At 35.5% G+C, this 21165-nt stretch overlaps 1 protein-coding gene across 1 annotated transcript in view; it reads left to right on the top strand.

Moving 5' to 3' along the window:
* The first annotated feature begins 616 nt into the window (after positions 1–616).
* Positions 617–21165, top strand: part of LOC150110118 (glutamate receptor-interacting protein 1-like) — a 311102-nt gene continuing 290553 nt past the window's right edge. The window contains exon 1 of the mRNA XM_090397962.1: positions 617–1507. Within this exon, the coding sequence (XP_090254088.1) occupies positions 1438–1507 (70 nt within the window). The 5' untranslated portion in view covers positions 617–1437. The remainder of the gene's footprint in view (positions 1508–21165) is intronic.

Below are 21165 nucleotides of genomic sequence, written 5' to 3'. Positions count from 1 at the left end.
TCGTTTAGCAGTTTCAGTCCTTATTATATTTAAAAGTTTATATGTTAATTTTATTATAAGAATTAGGGAAATAGTTCATAAGGCAATAATATTGATGAGATGGACATACTAGCAAAAATGCAGATATATGAGAGAGAGAGATTAAAAACAAAGAAATGTGCAGAATGAGTAACAACTATTAATAATATGTAGAAAGACAAAGACGAATACTTTGTCCCTGGCCTAAAACTTTGAAACTATGTTGATTAGTTATAACACTACAGCACACAATTGCAGACAGAAAAACGGGATATTACTGTGTGTGTGTGCGCGCGCGCGCATGTCTGAGCGTCCCCAAAAGAGGTGGGATAAGAACTTGTGTGACTCTGGCTGCAAATCCACGGCTGTGTATGTGTATCATTTGTATCGCGCACGTGACGTTCCATTTCGTCCTCTTGCTTTAGGATGAGAATAATAAAACAAAACAAAAAAAAAAGGAGAACGGGAGGGGAGGGAGGTAGGACGCGTGGCGCGCGCCACGATCTGTCTTCCCACCCCTGTGACATCAGCAAGCGGACGACAGCAGAGAGACATTTCAAGAGTAGCGCAAACGCCAACTCCGGAACACAACGGCGGCTGTTCATACGTTATGCACGCGAGCAAGCGCGCCCTCCGTCGACCGATACTGATCATTGAAGACTGCAGACTCGCGTCCGCTTTTCCGAGTGCATCAATCCGTGCAGTCCTGCGACTGCGCAAAATTGTCCATGCGGCACAGACGCGGCGTTCGTAAACAGTAGACAGATTTGGAGAAGGGAAGACGGTGTGACCTCCCACCCCCCCAAAAAAAATACCTGGGAAAGTGGTGTGTCAAGGGGTAAAGGACAGCATGACCGCTAGTTGTCGGCAAGCAACAAGCTGTCTGTGGTGCTCTAACAACTAGAGACTGAAGTAGTGCCCGCTGTCCGATGTAAACAACAACCGAACGGTGTCGGCTCTTCTGTGTCCTTTGACCCTTGGCCGCCACCAGACGAACTTGACCTTCCACCAAACGAAGCGACGCTATCGATCATTATGTAAACCTTGAGATGTTGGCCTTCTACCCCTTTAAATGATCCGTATCCTTTCCTTCCTTTCCTCCCCCCTCCCACAAACACTACCACAATAACTCCAGTTGAATCCTCACAATAAATTAGTCACGGACATGCTGACAACCGACTGAGACTGTTTGTATTGAGAAATTGAACTCCGACAAAATGAGCTGTTGCCGACGCAGTAAAACTTAACCATGCGCACTTGGAAGTTATTTGAAGTCGCTGCGGTCCGAATGAGTCATCCCACTGACCAGCGGGAAAAACACATGGATGAGAAACATCTAAGCGTCATCATAAGAAAGTCATTTCTATCTGGAACGTAATGTTCGCCTGAGATGTAGTTCTTTGGGAGTTTTATCAAGAAATGGTCTGGAGATTATTCAGCCAGTGTTTTAAATGCGAGGCGCAGGTGATGGGAGGTCATAGGATAGCAGGTAAGAAAGTTTTCCTTGAATGTACAAATATTATTTTTACGACTTAAGGATATCCTCATAAGAATGTCACGTTTTTGCGATAATAATAATTATTATAAACATGCTGTACGATTAGAATATGTCTAACACGATTTTTTATTTTATTTTATTTTATTTTAATTATTGTGGAGGTGCCAAAGACAGATAGTCGGAAGCCAATATAAGCGGCACTATAGACAATGGGATCAATTTTTAACTGGAAATGCCTTTCGGATGTTCTCTGGGCTGTACAGATGTTGGCATATGTTTCTTACTCGGTTAGTTAATTCTTGCGTTTCTGTACAAGAAGGTAACTCTGATATAAACTATTTATTCTTAAGAATTCCACGATCAGAAAGCTCATATTATGATTAATTTTAACGCCTGTTATTTTAGTGCAATGAATGATTTGTTTTGTTTATTGGAACTGCGCGTTAGTCTGGTTGATAGCCCGCTATGACCACACCATCACCTCTCGCTGGAAACCTGAAGTTGTGTGTGTGTGGGGGGGGGGGGGGAGGAATCCTATATTTGGTCACAAAAAGTATTGTTAGCACCAGTGGCGTACTCAGGATTTAATCTTGGAGGGGGCCGAGTACTCAAGATTTAATCTTGGGGGGGGGGGGGGGAAGCGAGCACTCATGATTTAATCTTGAAGGGGGGGGAGGAGCCGAGTTGAGTAGACGATATGATGAGAATACACACTGCGCATTGCATACGACCTATGACTGAGCATCTGCAATGATCGCCAATACATGATATCCGTGATCTCTGGTCCGGTTCGGGCAAACAAAGTAGCGCCCGAGCACTACTACTTCGTCTTGCGTTCACAACGGCCGTGATTCCCGAGAGCCAGGGGGTATTCCCACCTTATGTGACCGCTAATTCATATCTAGTATAGAAATAGAGGACACGACACAACATAAATTTAAAAAAGAAAAAAAAGAATTTTGGAAATTTTTCTAAAATTCTTTTTTCCTCTTTTTTTTTCTGGGTGCGCCAATGGTTAGCACACTGCTAAAAGATCAGTTGCTTATTTTAGTGTTTTTTTTTAAATACTGTCCACCTTTTTTACTTTTTCTTTTGGTCTCCAGAAACTATTAACGTGTGCGCTTCTGCAAGGCACATAAGGCGCCTACTGTAGAACACGTCTTTGTTTAGATCTTCAAATGCAGCCAAAGTCTGCTATTGGACAAAAATTATATTTTCAAAGAGTTCAAACAATCCTAAGTTTCTTTTCCTCAGTTCGTTACAATGAGTCCCCCTCCCTTTCAAATACAAATGACAACAAACAATTTCTTCTAGTGTGTGTGTGTGTGTGTGTGTACATTTTTTATTTTTTTTAAATTTTATTTTATATAATATATTTTTTTAAATCTTGAGTTTTTTTTAAACTCTGTGGTTGGATTGTATTGAAAAAAATTTAGTTAAGGTCAAAACAATTTTGTTTTATTTCGCGACTACCTTCACAACCAGATGTTCAAATTGTCGTTAACTTTTTTTTTTTTTTTTTTTGGATCGATCGACATTTTGATTTTCTTTTATTCCATAACGCCACAAATCGGTAAATTTATATTTCAATATGAGATTTTCCCTGAAATACTGAAAACAATAAACGGTACTTTATTTCCCTTACTAAGGAAAAAGCACTGAATGTTTCCCATAAAGAAACTAATCACGGGAACTCTTTATTTTTGTAAATAAATATATTAACGTGAGAAAACCAGAGCCTCCGTAGCTCAGTCGGTATAGGCCCTTTGGTCAGAAAGGGCCTATACCGACTCGATTCCCATCCAAGATGTGAGGAACCTTTATCTGGTATCTTTTGACTAAAGGCGATTTAGCCAGTCTCACATGGCGGTGGTGGTGGGGGGGTCACCCGGAAACTCGGGTTTTTGCGTCCCCCTCCCCAGAACAGGCAAACCGGCCCCTTGAACACACGCAGATTTACAATCATAAAATGCATATTTAATCCCTCATTAGGAGGGCTCAACCCGTCCTAAATGACGGGAGGGGGGGGGAATTCCATACGAAATAAATAAATGTGAGAAATTGAAAATTTACTCGCTAAGAAACTTCACTTAGAGACAACAGCGATCCACATTTATCTGTCGATAAACTTTAATCTATTTTAACGGTTGAACCTAGAAAGGGTGTTTATACCAGTTGAAACCACTCACTCAGCGAGTGACATATTTCATTCGTTTTGTCAAGCAGACATTTAATTTCGAAGAGATTTTTCAGTCTGAATTAGCAATGACCTCATCACCGCGTCACCGCACATCCCATCATCCTGAAGGTTGCAAAGGGAAAAAGGCGATGTTATTACTTTTGACTAATTCCGTCTCCTTCTAAAAATAACGGCGTCGGTAGGGTAGACTGGTGTGTGAAACACCAACTTCCTCAGCAGCTTACAGCAAAGCAACGAAGATGGGGTTGGAAGGTTATGGTAAATGAGTTCTAACCCCCCCCCCCCTTCCTCCCAAGGTTTATTATTCTTGTGGTTGGAGATAGGGTCCCTCGCTAATTGCTATAATGAGATAGGATTAGGCAATCACATGATGTCTGAATCAAGTAATTTTTCTTGTTATTGAGACCTCAGCACATTTGGTTTCTTGTTGACATCGATATTGCAGCAGAGATAAATTGATAGTACAATATAAAATTAAAATATCGCACAATAGTTTGCTGAATGTGAAACACGCACTCGGATACTTTTCTTAGAATTTCTGCTAAAGGTTAGGCCAAAATCATAAATCATTGACTTCAAAGTTGAAAGTCCCATTTCCGTTTCTTTCCCAAAATGGGATCAGTAAAGTATTTTAAGGGCGGTGATGAACTGTTGCCTTGACACAAGGCGTAGACACTAATGCACGAGACAAATTTCTTCGAGACAGATGGTTAAAGACTTGGAGTCAACACTTAACTATTTATACCTGATTAGAAACTTTCTGGTGCTCCAAGTTCCATTTTTTCTCTTCCCCTCCCCCCCCCCAGAAAAAAGCAATATTTTTATAACGAGCGCCATCTACTTGCAAACAATTTTTATATAGTTGAGACTTTGTTAATTTCAGAGCACCGAGGTCCCTCTTCACATCAAAAATAAATAAATAAAATACGAAAGATACAATAAAATCATTGTAGTATTGTTTTGCAGTCTTTATAATGAATGACAGCAATTGTCCTTAACAATTCTCCCGATGGCAACAACAATTTATTTATGCCACAGATTGCGAGAATTCTCAGGGGAGGCGGTAGTTGTTTAAATGGAGGAGGTGAGGGAGAAAAGTTTAATCATTCCGTAGACAGCAGTTCCATCTAGATGGTGTGTTTTCCTGTCTAATGCTTCTTTCTCCCCAAATCCTAAAAGATCTCGTAGTCTCTATCCCATTACCTTGACAACCGCACACAACACTCAGCTTTATTCGATGAGTCCCCCACTCGTGAGTTTTACTCCCACACTTCTGTTATCATTCATCATCCTCGTGTAGCTACTCTTTGTCTGCACACAAAGTGGCAAATGCTTCATATCGGAGTGCTACCACTTAATTTTCCAATTCTCCTCTCCGAGGATTCCATGGGTGTCAGTTATTTCTCTGATTCGTTGACATGAAATTTAAATTAGCAACTTTAATTTTTTTTCTTTCAAATAAAAAGACAAACTGGGCTTTAAAGTGAATCATTGTCCATTGGACATAATAAACTTTGTTTCCAAGTTTTTACTAAACAAGGAAATCATGATTATAGTGGAAGTTATACAAAATCATTTTTGTTTAGATGCTGTTTTGTTACCCACAAATACTCCAGTATTTGTAAGGCGAAAATAAATACCGCATTCGTGAAATTCACACACACTTTGTTACCATAGCGACTGGATGAAGCCAAGCATGATTGGAAGAACTGTTGTCCAATGGTGTTATAAAAATGCAAGTTGAAAGAAATGTTCAAAATAAGCTTTTTTTATATCAAATTTAAAAATCATTCGATTCTCGGAAACGTCTTCAAAAACCAATATCTTATTTTTTTTTTTTTTTTTTATAAAACAAACTGAACTTTGAACTCTCAGCAATAAGCTTATATTATGAAAGAAAAAAAAAATCTTTTGAAGAGATGAACAGCAGGGTTTTCTTAAATCGGCTACGTTCTCTAGAGTTTTCGGCAGATCTAAGCTATCGATTCTTTTTGAATAGCGCAAGGTAGAAGGGGGGTGGGACGCGTAGGAAGACGAGATGTTCAGCACTTTATGAAGGCGAAGACTTGTATACCATATGTCACTCTTGGGACTAGTAATTGCAGCTTAGTTGAAGCACTCAACAACCAGTATTTCTTTTGACTGATCGCGTCCAGCTGAAATGGCATTTTTTTTTTATTAAAATTTTTTTTTTTTTTTTATTGTCTGGGGGTAGTTTCGATGAAATATTTTGACGAAATTACAATACCATTTCCGGCAAAAATATTCTCTTTGCTGTGCCCAAACCGTTCCTTTTGTGGTTGACATGGAGGCTCTGAATTCTGCATACAGAGAAGGATAAACCAAGAGAAGGCATATTAGGTTGTTTGATGCAGGCGGTGTACAAGGGAGCAGTGCTTGCGGTATGTCGCGGTACTCATAAAGCCGGGATGAAAAAAAATCAATGTGTGTGCGTGCGTCTGTCATTCTTTTATCGGTCGGGATCAAGAAAAAGTTCTATTTGGGATATTGCTATTTTTAATTTCTTTCTTTTTTTTTTATAATTAATTTTTCTTTCAGGATTTGAACAAAACTATAGTTGTGGGAGGAAGTTCGCGGTAGGAGCTATAAAAGGAAAGGAACAATGATGGATAGTCGGTTCATTAGTTAAAGTCATAGAGTTATGCATGGAAGCTGTCATTGGAGGCATACAACCAAGATGGAATAGACGAGGATAGAAATAGTGTTAAGTTATTGAAAGACATGAATCCACCCTTGGTGGTCGCTAAAAGACTTCTTTTTCTCTGATATTCTTAGAAAGAAAATGAATTTTTTAACTTTTTCTCTTAAAGCATTACGCAGAATTTGAGACAGGTTAGAAACTAACCTGGAAAATATTTTAAAACGCAACAGTTCACTCACTTTTTTTTTTTTATGATTTAACACTTTGGCTGTTATCATCATAGCAATAACTGCAGACATTCTTCTTTCTCAACAATGAATTTTACATAAGAAATTATTGTCAGGTGATGTGGTATAGCGTTTTATATTAGATATACCATGCTGTTGCAACGAAATAGAATTCAGTGCTTGTATATCTCTTCAGCATTATTTATTGATTACTATCTTTCTGGTACGTTGGTTTTTTCCAAGTAAGTCTAGTTTGATTATCACATTTGCTCTGATTCTTTAATCTCTGTGCTTGAAGTGGAAGCGATTTATAATTAAAAAAAAAACGAATATAATCGTAATATTAATGCACTTATCAATTTCCCCCTTCAAAGTGTGGATGATTTTTAATTCTCTGTGTAAAGGATTCATGGATATTTTGATCATAATTTTTATTTGCTGTTTACTGGAACTGCTTATTATTATGACACCTTTAATGAGTCCAAAGACTCACTGTAGGAGGGTACTCCACACAACCTACGTCTACGCTATTTACTCAGTCTATGCGCAATCCATCAGCTACAAAATTCCACCTAACGCAACAAATAGTATTTTTGTCTGTAAATTTCATATGTTCACTTGGGCGATCTGCCTGTATGCTGTAGGAAAAACCAGAGTTTCCGAGATGAGAACTCTGCTACCTCCGTATGAGAACGACTTACACATCCTCATTTGAAAAAGCCCATATAAAGATTCCTCTCTTTACGACGAGAATTGAGCTCGAGTCTTTTTCAATCAATTTTTAAAAACAGATGATTTCTTTCATCTGTTTTTAAAAATTCTTTTCAATTAAGCAGATATAATCGAACAATGGTTTCATAAAATAAAGTATAATTAACGGTAGTTGCTGTGTGGTAAACAATTTATGATTGTTTTAAGGACTAATTTATTTTAATCAACCTGTTTCTATTTTTTTTTTTAATGTACATAAATTTAAATGCTGGTTTCCAAAGAACAACTATCTCCTTTGTACTTACAAATCTTTTAGTTATTTATATATATGGTGCACTGCAGTAGATTGCTTTATCTATCCGCTATTAAAATAAATGCAAGCAAACTGCAGAAATTACCATAAGATTAAATTTCACTCGTCAACCATTTTTATATATGGGTTATAATTATTTTACACTTGCGATAACCATCCACTTGCGTGCCTCGGGCCGTTATAGTAGGCGGTGCGACATAAATCATGACGTCAGCATTAGAGCTAAAATAACAACATTCATTTTTATAGACTTCTGATGAATGATGATTACGGCTATTGCAGTAAAATTCCATCAGCTTTCATCCGGTGGAAAAAAGTAGGTTGAATTATTCTGGTGTCGAGGTCGATACAAATATGGTAATGGAGATTTGAAATCAGGTTATCGAAGAAGTAGTGTGTATGAGGGGAGGGGGATACCTAACGTCATTGTACTACTAATACTATCACCATTTGGTGTATATATGCATAATAAATGAACCTCATTTCTATAAGTCAGAATCTCACGTTTTACTGCATCCTTACCTCTCCCTGGCCTGAAGAAATACATTTGGCGAGCCACTTTTTAAGTGACTCAACTCGAATAGCTATTTCGGAGATTTTAAGCAACTTGTATGCGATTTGAATTCAAACCGATAGAGATTTAAATGGTTAATTTAAGATTTTCAAGTGTTTATTCTGTTACTGCGTCGATGTGAATTTATCCGGTTGTGTGAATTAGTACTGAAAGGAAAAAAAAAAAAAAAGAATATATAACTACTGCGAATTAAAAGCTATACTTTTATTGTTCAGTTTTGTATTTACACCAAGTTATTCATTGACCGCCATACTGTTTCTGCCATCGAGTCGAAAATGGTGACTGGAGGAATAAAAGATCCACTCAATTTGTCGCAATTAAAAAGTGATTATTATATCCAAACTATTTTTTTAATTCTACTTTTTAGTAGAAATGCACTATTCTGCATATTTTACCGTTACTCTTATCCTTGCTTTAATGGATTTTTTTTTTTTTTTTTTAAACAACCAGAGCAATGTTTACTAAAGTATGGTACGCGTATTTCCCAGCAGTACGAGAAAGATTTTTTTTTTTTTTTTTAAATTTCGATAAATCTATTTTATTTATTTTTCTATTCTATTATATTAATCTTTTTGATTAACCTAAAACATCTAAAGTTTTAACTTCGCTTGTATCGAGTGACTTCTATTATCGCTTTCCAACCGTTTGGATTCGAACTATTTGCATTAAAGGTTTAAATTGAAATAGTTCGAACCGCGAGGTCATTACTCTCAGCTAAATTTCGGAATCATTAGGATACATTAATAATGAATATCTAGTATTTTTCAGAAATATGTTGTGCTCCTCCGTAGTGCGAAATTGGATTTTCTGCGCTTGTGTACCTCAAAAAGAAACCTTCTTGACTTGGAGTCTCAACTTCAGCAAAAATAATAAATATACAACTAATGAGACAATTTCATTCATCTCATTAACATTTTTAATTATTTAATTTCATAAATTTTGGTTCTACTTCATATTGGATTACTATAACTAAAAACGTGTCTTTTTAATTTTAATATTGCCCTCATTTCCCATGTCTGTAATTTATTATACCGCAAAAGTTCAAAAATAATCATTTTTTTATTATTCGTGTTTGCATGAAATATAACTTATCACATTTTTGCCTGAGAGAGAGTACGCCGGTGTTAATAAAATTTCAAAAAGGGTACGCGGGTGCTGAAAGTTAGGGAAAACACTGAACTAGAGAATGACTGAATGCATTATTGAAAAATCAAGCATAAAAGCAATGTGCTCTTAAATGTTTTTATGAGGCGCGTGCATTTCGTAACCAATTATAAACGTTATCTTTCCGAATACAAGTCCTTTTCAAATTTACTTGCCTATTATTGTTCAAAAATGTGTAATGTAATAATTATGTGTACGGAGGTGTCACATAATGATATATTGTAATTTAACTAACTTGCTGCAATGTCGAGCCGGAATACTGTGTGTTTTGTTTTTATATATAAAACCCCTTTTTGCTTTATTGCAATATGTGAGTGTACTTAAGTATCAATCCTAACTTTTTTCTTTTTTTTTTTTATGCCAGAAATTGAATTGTTGAAGATTTTAGAGACTCATAATGACGATACCTTTTTCGCACTGAATGCAAGCCAAAATCTTTGGGCAAATTCTTCTGCAGCAACCTTCAACGCTAGACACTCGAGCCAGAGGTGGAAAGATGATGATAAAAAAAAAAGGGGATAAAAACTAGCTTTGGATTTAATACTTATATTTTCAGAAACGTCTTGTCTTTCTTTCTTTGTGTGTCTCTTTCCATCATCTAACGATACAAGGCATGCGACGCAACATCTGGTGCCGAAAGTTGCAGTCTTATTATCAGATCTTGACTCTCTAAGGAGTTCTTTGATCTTTCTTAACTAAACGGATGTGGAAGGTAACGCTGAATGAGCCAGACTCGAAGTGAGAGTGGTAGTTGCAGAGAGAGAAAAGGGAAGGGGGAGATTGCAACGATAAATTTAAGAACTCGTAGGAGAGTAGTTGCCTTCATATGGATGAGGACATAATTATTGAAAGAGGGGGCAGAAGAGAAGTGATAATATGACATTTCGGCAATGTCCTAAAAATGTGGGGACATTTTTCTATCAAACAAAACAAAAAGATAAATATATATAAAAAATAAACACCCATATTTTTCGACTAAGCAAAGAAAATAGAATAGTTTGATGCGGTTAAATATTGATATTTAACTTAATATACCTATTACAAATGTAGGACTAAAAATTGCTAAGTAATCTCATTTTTAATTGCTATTTGATTAACTTTCATTTAAGAAATTAAATAAAATTTAACACATAGCACTGCATATGTTGCTATGATTATTCAACAACTTGACAGTTATTATGAGAAAAAAAACGTGTCTAGCACGCTGCTTGGTTTTGGTATTGATATTATTATTGATTACTGACATTGAGTATTGATTATCAAGTGATGAGGTAATTCTCGGGGGTGGATGTCAGTGGTTAATATCCGAATGAATGTGTTTAGTTATAAATTTCATCGCCCAGATGTGAATTGAAAAAGGATTTTTTTTTTTTTTTTTCGTGAATGGGATTCACACTGAAAAAAAAAAAAAGAGTTTTGTTTATGCATGGATGAAAAATAATGGAATCATCTGAATGTGAATAAAAAAAAAAGTCGACCTATATGAAAAGAGGGTAGGAAATAATCGTAACTATCGGTTTCGTTGATTGCTGATGGTTAACTCCCCTACCTTTTTTTTTTACGCTTGGCTGAGTTTTGAGCATAAAACTAGACTTAGCTAAATTTTTGTAGCTAACTTTTACTTCATTGCACAAGAATTCGATACTTTAGTGAACTAGAGTAACAACAGTCCGAACTTGTCTCTTGGTCGAAAATATAAGTGGTAATAATTACAATAGTGACACACTCGCGATCATTTTATATTTGTCGTTCAAAAGTTGTACGCCAGATGTAGTCCAATCTCTTTTGATTAATGGACTTTGACGAATTTCGTCATTGTATACTACTGAATTTTTATTACAATATTAATAGAAAAAGTTAATCGACACTTTACTTTGTGTACTTCCAAGAATATTTCTACTGATAGATATCCTCTACATTCTTAAACGGGGGGGATGCGGATCGCTTTTGATTCTATTCTGAATACCACTTTCTATACGCTTTACAATTCAGCGAGCTGTCTTATTCTGGCTGCCTTTTCCATAATGAGAAGCCAGCTAGAATATCGTAACGGCTAACAAGCTTCAGCGGGAAGGCTGGCATTTTAGACTGCTCATAGGTAAGTTGCGTTTGCTACTGGAAATTTAAATTTGACTTCGAGCTTGTCATTTTTGCTTGACTGAATTTTTTTTATTATTATTATTTTTTTATCTCACTTAATATATTTATTCACCAAATATCAACGCCGTTCAGAAGAAAAGTTTGGGGGTAAATAGGTTTAGAATAATCTACCATACACGATGCAAATCAGTCCTTATCGAGCCGATGTCGTTCGTTCCCACGATGCGAAACGAGCAGGGAGGAAAAAATGGGCGATTACTAATACTCCTGCCACTAAAAGACCCTGCGCACACAAACCTATTTGTCCTGCACACGTGCTCGGAGGGATTGTATGGGGATTCATAAGATGTCCAACTATAATACCGAGCACGTGGTCTTTACTTCCTTTTTACTGCACGCGTGTGGCGTTTTAACAATGCAAAACCAGCGTTTCCTGCACCCATCGCACAAAAAGGATTTTAGATAACGCCATGGGAGCGGAAGGCGTATTAATAAGCAGTATTTTCAAGGGTGAACGAATACGAGAAAAAATATTCACTTAGTGGGAACTGTAAAGTACTCTTTCTGGATCGAGTACCATACTAGATCCTTGTCTTAGGATTAAAGAATCGGATAAAACTAAAGTCTAGCTAGAAAGAGCTTGTCGGGGTCCTACCCATTTGTTATGACTCGGCAACACTTCCGTCTCGCATATTAACATCTTCCCAGAACGCTATTTTCGGTTATGTTCGCATTAAAGTCAACAGAGGACTGGCGCTGTTTTGCCGCCAATTTCAGAGCTAGCTGAGACCCACGTGGCATTAATTAGTGTTACGGCAGACGACAGGGTGCCAAAAGAGGCGTCACTAAGTGACATTAGGCACATTTCACAAGATCCGATGTAGATGACAGTGCTATGTTGCATCCGAACAATGACCGAGGTTACTAATTAAAAGGGGTCGTTACACGATTTAATTAATTATGCACGAAGTGAGTGAATTAATCCCAACGAGTAGGAGGAGAACACCTTACAATCTCCAAAGCCATGCAACTCCTTGCATTTTGTATTCACAAGAGCTTAAGACGCAATAACAAAGGGTTTAAGAAATATCTATAGAGGTTTTGGGTGATATGCAAATATCTATAGGTATTTCTATGGGGAATTTTTACAATTAAATTATACAAATGAAGCAAAACTTTACTTATCCCTTATTACTATTAGTTTATGAAGTTAAATAACTCAGATGAAATTTAGTTACTTGGTCGCAGACGGTGGTTTTCTCTCGGAAACTTTGGATTTTCATCCAGGAAACTAGCCATGAGGGACACACGTATTAATAGCCATAATACGTGTCCACTAGCTCTCTCTGTAATTCTAAACAGCAAACCTAGCTGACATCTGGCTCTGTAGCCGTTAGACAGGGGGGGGGGGGTTCGAATTTGCTGTGGTATGGGTAGTTTAGGTGGTAATGAATTTTTTCTTCCTATTGAGATCATCACCCTGCTCTTTTTTTTTTTCTTTTTTTCATTGATTGACGTGGCTTGATCTTAGATGCCAATATCCGTCACAATGCTCTATATATGTTCAAACTTTTGGGCGAGAATGATTGACAACTTTTAATACATAAGCTAAAGATTAGATAATCCTGAAATCCCCTATTAAGCCCCAATAAGGGAAGGATGGTTCTACACTAGGTTTGAAAAACTATCACCTAAAGACAGAGCGAGATTCAACTCTCATAGCCTGTTGATTGGATAGATGCGCTATCTAGTCAGTCGGCGATCTTTCTTTCTCGTGTGTGTGTGTGTGTGCGCGCGCACATGCAACGTCTGAGATTTCCGGTACACAAACAGAACTGATTTTTTTCAATGTTAACTATTATTTACTTCAGACAAGTTAATTAAAATATCAAACCCTAGTATGATTTTTAAAAAAAAAGTACGAAAAAAATTTAGCCTGCGGCCTATCTCGGTGTTCAATATACCATTGTTATTAAACTGAATCATCTTAACCTTTTGTATCTAATATAATAGGTTCACGCGTCTTTTCACTGGAAGCAACAGCACTCTTAGTTTATCTGTCATTACTAACAATAAAACAGTTTATAATTCATCGTAGCGAGCAACGACGTCGCAAACAGTATGAGTGAATACAGCGTCGTGTAAATAAGTATTTGGTTATAACAGAACTTCATCGTATGATTGGATTGTCGTGACGCGGGGTATTACTATACACTAAACTTTTTTTTTTTTTTTTTAACAAAAGGGAAGGTTCAACAGGCTTTTATTATTATTTTTGATGCGACTTCCACTCATGAAAGGTTTACTATGTAAACTTATAGTACATAGGTGGGCTAAGAATTTAAGAATTTTTTTCCTGTTTTTTATTGATTTTATATATTTCATTGTATTTATTTTTTACATAGTCCTACTCTAGAAAATAAACATGGAAATTTTTGAAGCCACTTTAGGCCTCTTAAAAGCAAGGCGGTGGTGATGTTGCACCTGAAGACGACCACAAACATTCATAGTAGGATTCGAACAGCCTGTTTTTTTTTTTTTTTTTTTTTTTTTTTTTTTTTTTTTTTTTTTTTCAGAGCGGATACGCTAACCACTCTGCCAACCAGGCCAGTAAGGGTTTATTGCATGCGGACTAGGAAATTCTGCTATCCTCAAGAGCCGGAGGGAAGAATGACCCTTTTTTTAATTGATTTGATTTCACATCTACCAGTTTTAGAATATCTATACAATCCAATATGACGGGAAAGAATTAATTGGGTGATTTTTCATTTTTATACATCAACTTTGAATTATATAAAATGCTACTGCTAAAATTCTGCAGAAAATAATCTGAAATATCTTGTAGAAACCATAGTATGGATCGCGAGCTAATGACATCACTAATACTGAAGAAAAATGTTGTTATAAATAGCTTGGCATATTTAAAGTATCGAATTTCGGTCAACTAATCCATCCTTAAACACTTTCTATCAGCATGTATATTAACCTCCCGACTACAGGTGTGGTCCACACCTGTAGTTAGGAGGTTAATATGCAATTTGATCTCCCTGTACAAGTACACGGAGATCAAATTCCTCATTATGATCGATTAATGTAAGATAAAGACGTTAAATGGAGCTACTTTTTTTTTTTTTTTCATCCCAAGATGTGGGTCAAAAGTGTCAGGTAACGAAATATTTATGTGCAGAGTTATTTATATGGCCGCGTTGGTTAGGGAGATTGCGATTGGAGTAAGGGAAAGGGACTTGCCATTCCTTAAATGTTACCATAGTAGGGAATTTATAATCTCCTTTTTTTTACCCGATAATAGAAATATTTAATCTTTTTTAGCCTTAAATGCTCACGTAAGTCTGAGTCTTCATAAATCGTGAGATTGTGATCTGGCAGACGATAATAAATTGATCGATTCCCCACCTCCTCCATAAATGCAAAAACAAATTTGTAACGTCCCATTTCTGTGACAAGTCGACGCTTTTTTGTGATTAAATTACAATTGGAATTTGCAATTTCATCTCTTATGTTTTTGTTTCGAAACAATTTCTAACACGTGAAAACACCGAAGTGAACATTCTAAGTAAAGCTAAAAGTAGCAGCGGAAGTGCGTGCCAAAAAACTTTTTAGGAAAAAAAAAAAATAAAACACTAACTTAGCGTAAGAATTAGATAGAAATGCGTGTAATGCTTGTTTGTATAGAGGAGAAAAAGCAGGGTTGCTTCCATTCAGAATTAGGTACAACAGATAACGACTCGGTTTAGAAGTGCTGTATACTAAGGTGACTACCAATGAAGAAGCAGCTCATCTGTTCCCAGTTAATCATGCACCCTGTGTACATATTCCACGAACAGATGTATTTATGGACACATAGAAGGGAAAACATAAATAGGAACAACCTCTTATTTTTTTTATTTATTATTATTTTTTTTTAAGTTTTCACTTACTGCCTCCGCCGGATGCATAATTGCTTTGAGTTAAGCTTATGATCTGGAATAAGGAAAAAAAAAAAAAAAAAAATCCGGTACTTAAGTAAATATTCAAATCCCTGCATTGAAATGACAGGGAAAATAACTCCTTTTCTTCTACTCCTTTAGTCTGAAATAATGGTTAAACTGGACTTGTAGTCCATCATCTAGAAAGGGGAATACGTTTAGGATATAAGCGGTATATAGAATTAATCGAGATCCTAGTGGTGAGAGAAAAGTGAAATGGAAGGAGAGTTTAAATAAATAGGTGGGGGGGAAAATGGACAAAGAAGAAAGAATATGATCTTAGAAGATCTTAAAATGATAGTATTTTCACGGAATTTTTGAAGTTCCCATGTTAGTTTATAAGGTCTCGAACCTTTCATCTCCTCCATTTCATGACTTAGAATTAAAAATAAAAAAATCGCTGTCACGTTTAAAAAAATTCCTGGATAAATTTGACTTTGTACTGATAAATATTCTTGATCTTCTTAATATTCAAGTTAAGACTTGCAACTTCCCATGGATCGAATCCGATTTGTCAAAAGTATTTCTAAGAAAATGCTTCAGTTGTGATGTGACATCATACATTCTAGATACTCTCTTCCATAAAATAGATATTCATGTTCGAATAATTCTAAATGATATATCTTCAGGTGGTGGTGAACTTCATCATTGGAATGGCCTGAAGTGATTTGAAGAGTATGTTTGGAACTCTAGAGATGAACCCACACTACTATGGATTTTATATGAATCCTACTCAGGAAAGGCTGTAAATCTATTGGCACCGTGGATAGGTTAAGGGATTCGATAAGTTGAAATCCTATTCCAGAGAATAAACATGGAATCTGTAAGGATACTTCAGACCTCCAAGATGGCAGTCTTGGAAGGCGAAATTAAAATTAATATCCTAAACTAAAACATAAGCTGCATTTATATCGGCTTTATAAGCTAACATGTGACGCCAGCATAAACTTGAGGGAATGCATATCTAAACCGTTAGCAAAATGAGCAATGCTAAGGTTAGCATTGTAATAACGACCAAATGAGCCGCACTGTGGTTGAAGTACCGACGATATCAGTTTAGGAACCTTTCACTTAGCAACTCAGTAGCAACGTCAGATCACTTTTATTATTAGCGATAGTCGAGATCAAGACTTCTGTTGTTAAAGCAGTCACACAATGGGCTGTAATAAGCGACACACACTTCCTAAAGAGAATATCAGCAAAAATAAACTTATCACACGTGGTACGGCTGTAAAAGAAGCCATCAACAGCCCTTCCACTCAGCTCAAATTGACTTGCTGGCAAGGCAATATGTGCTTTTCCGTATTGCGGCATGTGCACATCCATCTCGTGTAGACAACCCCCCCCCCCCCCAGCTATTAAATCGTTACATCTAAGGGCTTTATATTTCGCTTACATCCCTGCCTAACAATTTCGTCGTTGCATTCCAACGTGTAATAACGCGTCGCTAGGAGAACACGCTACCTCGTAGCTGCAACAGAAAATCAATTACTCCAACTTAGAAGATGTCAAGGTCACAATTCTTGTTTATTTCATGCAACTCTTCTATGCAACTGTCGACAACTCCGCGATAATTTATGGATTTATTTTTTTAGTTGGTCGTAAGATGATGGATCGGGGAAATTAATTCCTTTTCGGTGTTAATAACGTGAATTTGCTTTTGAGAAATAGGCAGTTTTGAGGGGTTTCTAAGGCATTGGCAACATAACATTGCCATTTCCTAGTTGGTGTATATTTTTAATTTTAGACATTCGGTATACAAATAATTTCAAATATATGTATTAGCTTTAGTACGTAACATTAACAGTAGGTGAATATTAACACTTGTAAGGAGGAGGAGATGAATATTAACATAGCGTTTAAATCGGAATAGGTAAGCTAAAGCTCGGTTACATCTGGCCTGTATTCTTTATAGCAATTTAGATATTATTTATAAATTTAGCTGGGAATTTAAATATACAAAATGAAAACATTTTTGTCCTAGTTGTAAATAAGTTCTAACTATGGCTACTGCATAACAGAAGAGTAAACTTATTCTTTAGTTATATAAACAGACTATTAATAGAAATGCGTGTTAAGTTATTTTCATTTGTTATTCGAAATGCTTTAATTTTGCGATTCGAGTCTTTACCATTCGCTTCGACCGTTATTTAGAGTATAAGAAATTTGATCTAGTTCTTTAAAACTTATATATACAGGGCCTGCGGAAGCGAGCATGCGGGCGCCGCCACCGGGGAACGGTTCATAAGTTCATTTTTAAGAAACAAAATTTTTATCATAAAAACAAAAACAAATCTTAGACTGATCAATATTAAAATAAATAAGGCCGGATACACCGAATAAAAATTTTAAAAAATTGTATATTGCCGCCTCTTTGATCAGCCAGCTGTTTACAATTTTGCAGCGAGAGCAGGCTAAATGCTTGCCTGCATGTGTCTACTGCAGTCTATCTAAAGTGAAACGGTGAACGGTTTTTATGCGCAGAAACGAATTTTCATACAAAACATTTGTTGCTAGTTAACCAGTCATAAGGTACGCATCTCAGTAGGCTACTGACAGTAGCGCAGTGCGGACTATTATTTCGTCTCTGTGTCGTGTTGTGTAATAATTTCTTGTGGGTATAAAATAGAAATGGAATCAAAAATTAAAAAAAAAATTATCCGGTGCACAAAATCGTAAGCGTCATGCTGCGAAAGAAGCAGTTATTAAGAAACAAACTGGGGCTCTTAATAAATTTATTAAAATATTCTGATGCAGATTATAACCATCTCGATAAATCAGAGTTGAAGAACCGTGCATATCATCCAGTTTTCATGAAAGTACTATTGAACAAGATAACAAGACGCATGATTTAAGTGAAAAACAGTTAGGAGAAGACTTAGTTGTAGTTGACCACGAAACTAACACATTGTTAGTCTCTAAGTTTAGAAGATCCAGATGAATGGGGAAATATTGATGAAAAATTAAGAGTTGTTTTAATTGAAATAGGGCCTTTTCAAAAGAAAAATATAATATATCCCAGAGATACATATGGTCGTAAATTTGGCGACACGTATTATAATAGAAAAATGGAAAACGGGGAGCTCGTGTCAAAAACATGGCTCATTTATTCCGAAACTTTAAATTCTGTTGTTTGCTTTTGTTCAAAACTTTTTGCACCTACTGAATCAACTGGATCACCTACTGAGTCTTGTAGAAGGTTATAACGATTAGAGAAATGTAAGTACAACTTTGCATAGACTAATTTAACTCACATGAAAAATTTCTTAAAATGGAAGGAACTTGATAAAAATTTAAAAAATAGAACTACTATTGATTGTCAGACTCAAAGCATGTATGAAATGGAAAAGAAACATTGGACGAGTGTTTTAGAACGCTTGATTGAAATTATAAAATTCCTTGGTAGCCAAAATTTAGCTTTTCGCTGATCATCTGATAAATTATATAAAAGGAATAACGGCAATTTTTTTAAAAATTAGTCGAACTGTTTGCGAAGTTTGATCCCGTTATGGAAAACTCATGTTGAAAGGGCCCTACATCGAAATAATAGATACACTATTTGAGTAAAGACAGACAAAATGAATTATTGGAAACTTTAAGTAACGCAATCAGGGATACAAGTTTATTATCAGTTCGAAAATCTAAATATTATTCCATAATTTTAGACTGCACACCTGATGCAAGTAAAACAAAACAAATGACCATTATTATTCTTTCTTTCCTGTGACAATGGAATTGTCAATATCAGGGAAAACTTTTTAGGTTTTACAGATATATCAGATTCCACAGGACGTGGTTTATGTGCAACAATAATGGAACAACTGGAAAAATGGAACATTTCCATTGAAGACATGCGAGGTCAAGGGTATGACAATGGGGAAAATATGAAAGGGGAAAAACATGGGCTCCAAAATTTGCTTTTGAACAAAAATCCACGAGCTTTTTCTTAAAGTGTGTGCTGCTCATACTCTAAATTTAATCATTAACGATGCAGCCAAAATGAATGCAGATACAATTAGTTTATTTGCAATTATTCATGAAATATACACACTTTCTTTTCATTCTCTTACAAACGTTGGGCAATCCTTTTAAAGTTCATAAAAAAATTAACATTGAAACAGTCATCAGAAACGCGATGGGAAACTAAAATTAATGTAATCCGCCAGTTAGGAGAAATTTATGATGCACTTTTTGAAATTTTAAATAATGAACATTTTAATAAAGAAACTCAGCATGAAGCACAAACATTATGTGCTAAAATAAAGCATTACAAATTTATTTGCTCTCTTATAACTTGGCATGATTTACTTAACAGAATAAACCCTGTGAGTAAAATGCTTCAAGACAAAAATATGAACATTACACTTGCTTTAGAATCTATCGAAAACTTAAAAATATTCTTACAAGAGTATCGATCAGATACAAATTTTAAAGAAGTTCTAAAAACGGCAAAATAACTGAGTGAAGAAGTGGATGGAGAACAAGAATTTAAAACTAGTACGGAAGTTCCACGACGAAAGAAGATACGAAAATTTGACTACGAGTATCATGACGAATCGCCAGAAGATAAATTTAGAGTGAATGTGTTTTATACACTTCTAGACGTTGCAATGTGTTCGTTAATAGAACGTTTTGAACAACTAAAAACATATTATGATAATTTCAATTTCTTGTATAGATTACTACAAATTAATAACGAAGATTTACGAAAAGATTGTGACGATTTAGAGATTCTCTTGAAGGACGGCGACAATAAAGACATAAATGCAATAGAACTATATGACGAGTTATCGTGCTTTCCGGGATATTTTTCGGAAGCATAATTTAAATATTCAAAATCCTTTCGATATTCTTAATTTTATTGTGTCCAATAATTTATCTTTCCATAACTTTTCAATTGCTTTAAGAATACTGTTAACCTTACCTGTTAGTGTAGTGAGCGGTGAACGTTCCTTTTCCAAGTTGAAATTGATTAAAACCTACTTAAGAACAAGTATGTCACAAAAAAGGCTTGTTAGTTTGGCGTTAATAGCTATTGAAAATGATATATGTGCGGAATTAGATGTTAAGCACTTTATTTCTAATTTTGTGAATATGAAATCAAAAACCTTAAAATTTAAAAAAATTCAAGTATATTTATGTAATTTAATTTACTTTCTGTTATTCTGTAAAGATGTTATTTTTTGAATGCTTATATTAAATGTTCTAATTATTTTTTATTTTCTAATTATTAATTAGAATTCTTTTTAATAATTTTTTATAAGTTACTAAGAATTTACTAGCTTGTAAAATGAAAGAATTTTTAAACTTTAGTTCAAATAAATTTTAACTTTAATTAAAATTCATTTTAATTTTGTTAGCGATTCGGGTTGGTGAGAAGGCTGTAATCCCTGTATCATTATATTCAACGATTAAAGTGAAGTGGCTTTATCAAAATTTGCTTTAACTTTTAAGAATTTTTTGAATATTCGGGTTTTTAACGATTATCCTGCCTATTCAACACCCCCGGTTCATTACATTTAGCGAACCAACGTGTGGCTATTCTGTCAAAATTTATTTAAGAAATTTCAAATAATTTAAATTTTTATTATCGTAAAAGAACCACACACGCCCGGATCGTTATAGGGACACTTAGATAGAAATTGCATGCGGGCGCCAAAGACCCTAGCGCCGGCTCTGTATATATATATATATTACAAAGTTGGTGATAAA

Source organism: Typopeltis vanoorti, chromosome 1 (assembly GCF_054136105.1).
Source record: "Typopeltis vanoorti isolate ZY-2024b chromosome 1, IOZ_Tvanoo_1.0, whole genome shotgun sequence".
In the NCBI taxonomy this organism is placed as follows: Eukaryota; Metazoa; Arthropoda; class Arachnida; order Uropygi; family Thelyphonidae; genus Typopeltis; species Typopeltis vanoorti.
Note: the sequence above shows the minus strand (reverse complement) of the source record. Positions and strands in the feature narration are given on the sequence as shown.